The sequence below is a fragment of the Budorcas taxicolor genome, chromosome 22 (assembly GCF_023091745.1).
Source record: "Budorcas taxicolor isolate Tak-1 chromosome 22, Takin1.1, whole genome shotgun sequence".
Classification (NCBI taxonomy): Eukaryota; Metazoa; Chordata; class Mammalia; order Artiodactyla; family Bovidae; genus Budorcas; species Budorcas taxicolor.
In genome coordinates this window covers 8988023-8994022 of record NC_068931.1, presented here as the reverse complement: position 1 = coordinate 8994022, position 6000 = coordinate 8988023, and the positions used below count along the sequence as shown (strand labels likewise).

At 39.2% G+C, this 6000-nt stretch overlaps 1 protein-coding gene across 1 annotated transcript in view; it reads right to left on the bottom strand.

Moving 5' to 3' along the window:
- Window positions 1-987: 987 nt before the first annotated feature.
- The window catches only part of TMX3 (thioredoxin related transmembrane protein 3), a 38043-nt gene continuing 33030 nt past the window's right edge, over window positions 988-6000 (bottom strand). Inside the window, exons 15-16 of the mRNA XM_052660302.1 lie at window positions 5863-5931; window positions 988-4386 (exon numbers count right to left, since the gene is read on the bottom strand). Of these exons, the coding sequence (XP_052516262.1) occupies window positions 4126-4386; window positions 5863-5931 (330 nt within the window). The 3' untranslated portion in view covers window positions 988-4125. The remainder of the gene's footprint in view (window positions 4387-5862; window positions 5932-6000) is intronic.

Genomic DNA, 6000 nt, shown 5'->3' with positions numbered 1-6000 from the left:
GGGACAGGAAGATCCCCTGGGGAAGGGCATGGCAACCCACGCCAGTATTCTTGCCTGGAGAATCCTATGGACAGAGGAGCCTGGAAAGCTACAGTTCATGGGGTCATAGAGTCAGACATGACAGAGTGACAAACACACACTTATGCTAATTATGTCTATAACAATCCTACTTCCAAATAAGGTCACATTCTGAGGTACCAGGGGTTGCAACTCCATTGTATGAATTTGGGGGGGGGGGGAGTATATTTCAATCAGTAACATGGCTATTAATGCTGAACGAGAGAAGCCACTGGAATCTTATGAGCAGACAAATGCCACGATCCCCCTTAAATTATAAGAGGACGCCTTTTGCTGCTCCTTTGACACTGGGCTGCAGTCAGGAAGGCTGGAGCAGTAAAGCCTGGTGACGGACCTGGACGTGGGAGCCGGAACACAAATGGGTCATTCCTGCGCCAGAGACATTCTCACTAGGAGACATGCTCAAGGTGTATCCAGTGTGAAAAATACATGATCAAAATAAAGTTCTGTTTTTTCAATAATACTCTCCCCATTTGATGCTACGTTAGAGAAGAAACCTTGAGGCTGTAGGTTTCTACTTTATTCACAGAGAGAGTGAGGTGCTAGATCTAAGACTACAATTTAGCAGTTGGATCAAGGACTCAAATCCAATTATTCTAGCTTTAAACTCTGCAATTAATACTTAATATGATCAGGTTTTACAAATACAAGATATATCAAACTCATGAATCTCAGGTTTTTCATCTTCTATATGAAAGAATTCATTCAAACCTGATCTCTATCAACTTTGTTTAAATTTTAAAAAACTATGTTTCTATAATTACAAACTTACAATTAACAAGAGGGAAAAAATTACTTTACGGAAGATGAGTCTCAACTGCCCTTTTTGCTTGCACAGAGAAAAATTTACATCCCAGACAACCAACAGATAAATAGCAAAAATAAAATGGTTACATGTTTTCAATTAATTTATTTAGAAAAACGAAGGTTTACAGTTGGTGCCTTAAGGCAGCAGATCAAGAATTCCACGTTAGTATGAATAATACAGACTTTCAAAAACCTTTATAGATTAGTCCAAAGTAGAAAATTATTTTCTGCCCACTCTTGGACTCAGACACGTTCAGAAAAAATATATATTTATAAAAATAAAATGGCAAACCTAATCCCACCAATGAACTGATAGTCTTAATATCAGTTTGTCTGAACAACCTCTGTGTAATAAGAATAGCTGAGTGATTTTTTCCCTGCCCTACCTCCGTATCATATGATGATGAAAATATTTACTTTTTGAAAAATCAAAAACATCCCTGAAACAAAACATAAGAAACAGTAAGAACAAATATCCGCTAAATAAAAACAGTATAACTAATTGGTTTACTATTCATACAGACCCGTCCGGATTCAGCCTCTAGACATCTGGCTCTTCATGTTATTTCTATCTACTTCAGACACCAAGGAGCACATGTGTGAAGAAGAAAATGGAAATCCCCGGTCTAATCCACCTAGATTTCAGACGGCAGTTTCAGAAATATTAATGCATACAATGAAGCAAAAAGGACTGCCAGCTATAATGAAGTGCGCTGCTGATAAAAACACTCTCTCCCTGAAACATCTTTAAAAACTGTGAGCACCGGATTAAGCAACAGCAAGCATCTAGGATCCTGGATTTCAGAAGTTAGAGAACTTTATTGCAACTGAAAGAGAAGGCAGAAGTCCCGCTTACTAAAGGATATTCCCCCTACTGACATGATCACAGTAAGATTCGTCACTGAACTAGGATGTTCAGTGTATCTATGTTCTACAAGATTCATTAAAAAACCTACCTTTATTTTGAAGAAATTTTCCTAAAATGAAAACAGCATTCCTAATAAACCCTGCTATCACACTAAAGGGAAAACCGTACTAGTGAGCAAAAATTTTCAATTTGTTTTGTAAAGACACTGTGACAGTTATCTTAGAAACAACTAAAAAGCAAAATTTTTTTAAAAAATCACTTACAAACCACCTATACTTTTTGTTTCCCCAACATCACATTCTGAAAACACACAATATGAGGCAACTGTACAGAGTTGTGAAAAAAGTAACAAAGAACTAAGGCTTTAATAGATGAGAAAAATCTCAGAATACAAAGATCACTGAACTGTGTTGATACATACTAAGCTTTGCTCTTTTTCTTTTACCTGTTTTGCTGTTTAATTTATAGGTGTGCTTGACAAAAGACAAAACCACGCAGATGACAGACCTGATAGTGATAAACATGAAGAAAAAAGCCATGCCATTCTCACAACCTCCTCGTGTCGCTGGTAGTGGCTAAGCTGTAACTTCCCTACCAGGCTGAGCCCGAGGATCTGTGTTTAACTAAGACTTTCACAGCCACAAAACAAAACAAGCCTGACCACTGCCAACATTAATACCTATTTTCCAAAAGACTCACTTGTTACTCGTTAGAGAGAAATTTCCTTGTTAAATTAACAGTATTTATATTCAATTTCCATTTAAGAATACCATTTCATTCTAGTGTTTCCTGCAATTTCCTGTGACTGCCTATGTGCTTCCTTTATAAAAATGATAATGATGAAGTCTCAAATTTAAGAATAATTATTGTATACTAAAAGGGTACAAGAAAGCAAATTACTAGTGACTCCTTAGGACTTACGACACAAGAGCTTCAGGTTAGTGGTGATAAGCATGGCATCAGAGATAACCCCAGGCTGCCCTGGGGACTGCAGCCCTGAACATCTTCAGTATCAGGACCACAAATTACATACTTTCAACGTGATGAAACATTTTAAAATGTTTAATAATTCAATGAATAACCACTCAAATTACAATCACTTAATAAAAATCCTAAACTTAGTTAAAAAATAAAGGTCTCAAAAATAAGCTAATCTATGATAAACATACCATACTATTATTTTTAAAAAATACCAATTTTGCACATTACTTAGGATAGAATTCCTATGTTATTCCATTATGGAGAGATGAAGGGTCACAGGCTGAAATGGGTAACACCTGGGAGGATGGAGAAAGCAAATGGCAGATCTCTTTAATCACTGGATGTGAATTTTCTTCATAGGCTGATTATGTCTCTCATTATGAACAGGCACACCCATAGCATAACAGATGTCAGTAAATTCTATATGTGTATATGTATGTGTATATACATACACACACCCACCCACACACATTAGGTCGTAAGTTACCATAAAGTTACTAAACCATAAACATAAAAATATGATATATATTACTTTTTAAAAAGCAGCAGGAGCTTTTTATCAGAGAAAAATTTTAGATGAAATCCCAATATATAAAACAGATAAACAAGAGTAGGCTGTTCTGCTAAAGCAGGGGAGGCAGGAGTAACAGAGAGCCCCGCCCTTCCCGCAGTGTTGGCTGAGACATTGACTCCGTGTCCCAGCCATCATCTGAAATCACTGATCCAAGTAAATCCTGTTTATGCGGTGAAGATTAAACATAAGACAATATGGGCCCACAATATAGGCCCCTATGAAAGTTTTATAATGCAACTGAGTATAAAGGTAAAAAGTAACAGTTCCTCTCCTTTAAAAATAATAACAAAATAAAATCACTATGCTATAGAAAACCAAACTGTTTTATCTCATAATCTTAATTTGATCCTTGGAAAAAGTTAGCAGTTCTCTTTAAAGTGCCTAAATTTCAAAGACTTAATTTTGTCCATATAAATCTTTTCCAAAGCAGAGAAGAATGCATGGTGGGAGGTGGAGGTGTTATTTTTCTCTATCACACATGTATCTTCTACCTGACTGGCCAATTTAAATATTCTGCCCAAGAATCTTAATTCTGTCACAGAATATTCAGATAGAGAAACATGCAAATAGAACTGGTCTGGTAGTACAACATCTACAAGGTAAACTCTGACGGAGTGTTTTAGACAAACTTTCCATCTCTTTGCTCCAAACATCTCCCCGTTTGTGGAAGGACTATTTTATAACCCATGCAGTTGATGTTAGCAAAATACAAATAACACGTTCTCTTCTGGAAAGGTCATGATTAAATGTCTAAATTCAATAAATAGACTCTTTTAATAATGTGAAATCCTATCGAACAGTCTATCCGAGTCGAGGCTCAATCCTTCTTCTTCTCTAGCACGTCTTTGGGCTCCTGCGGGGCGGGCAGCGGAGACGCCCCGCCCCGGGGCTGCGGGGGCTCCTGGCTCTCCTCCGACTCCGGGCCGTCGTCGGGCTCACTCTTGGACACTTCGTACCGCTCCTCTATGTAGCCTCCGTCCGTGTCGGCCGTGCAGATGCCGTAGCACATGATGCTGATGACGCCCAGGGGCAGGCCGAAGAGGAAGCAGCCCATCAGCGGGGAGCTCCTGAATATGGACTGTGGAGAAACAAGGAGGCCCCTGAGACACCACCTGATAGGAAACCGGCAAGGAACCTGAAAGCCGCTAGAGTTCCTCCTCCTGCAGCCCGCCAGCCTGCCTTTGGTTACAATGAATCAATGTCAGTTTTTCTGCAGTAACTACCCCGTGAAAGACACTTTAGACATTTTATATCAGTGTATGTGAGTATGTGGAGTCAAGCTATCGCCAGCAAAAAAGGGCACCAAATCCTCCATTATCTTTTTTTAATTGAAACTTTTTATTTTGTATTGGAGGATGGCCGATTAACAACGCTGCGGATAGTCTCAGGTAGACACCAATCCATTCCCTTTTCAAATGACATTTGTTTCCTCACATTAATCACAAAGCTCTTGGAGGTGGCTGTTATGTGCCAACAGCTTTACAGCCGTATCCTGGCTTGAGAAGGCTGATTATTTACCATAAGGAAGGTAAGACTCTCTTCACATAACATTTTTTACTTGTCTGATTAGAAATTACTAAAATTAACTTAGCAATTTCCCTCAGATCCCAGAAAAGCAAAAGCAACGTGACTGAGTTTTTCAGCTATCCTATAGTCTATGAATTGTGACTGTAACTCGAGAACTAAACAGACAAATTCAAAACAGAGCAGGGTCACTTGGGAGTGAGATAATGGAAAACGGCATCACAGAGTCAAGGTGCTGTGAGTAAGAACAAGGCAGGCCGGGGTCCAGTGTGGGCTCAGACCAAGGAGAAAATGTGAGACGGACAGAGAACAGTGACATGAGTCACTGGCCAAGGGAAGGAGAGTGATCAGCGCCGATCACTGCAGTAACACTAATATGCAGAGGTGCAGAGAGGACTTGGAGACAGGGCAGGAGGAAGTGAGCAGCAAACCACGTGGAAGCCAGTCACAGCGTGTGACCAGGGCCCAAGCCATGGAAAGGTCACGACGAACGGATGGCGCGGGAGTAGGTCAGGATTATTAGCGGCTACGTCCACCAGTGGAACATCAGTTCTGTTTTAGTTGCTTTAGGCCACAATGAATGAAAACACACATGGAGTAGCTCAAAACAGACAGTGAGAACTACATTTAAGGCTTCAACAAATTTAGGGCTACTCTGCAGCCAAGCTGACAGCTGAAGCTGGGATAATGAGAGATTTCCTAGACTTCTCAGCAAGAGGGTTTCAGATCCAAGGACTAAGAAGAGTAGGAAGAGGACAGAAACTCTGAAAAACACCAAGTCATGCTCTTTAAGTTAAGCGATACTGAATTCCAGTTGCCTCACCAATCATACAGGAAAAAAACAACTGGAGAAACTTAATTTCCATTTGATCAGTATCTTTTCTTAACATAAATATGTACTAGATCTCATCTTGTAAGATGTATTTTTATCAAATCCTTTGAAACTCCATATTTTATTAATATCTTAGACAAAACTTATATCCCTATATTCTCAATTATCAATGACACTAAACACACTGTCACAACTTACCACAACAGTAGATTTGGCATCAAATACTATTCGTTTCAATCTCTGCAAAATGCTGTCACCTCCTTGGGCCTTAAAGTTAACAGGAAGAAGCAAACTGTTATTTCAGTGCTATCATTTCATTCTTATGTTAGGCAATCA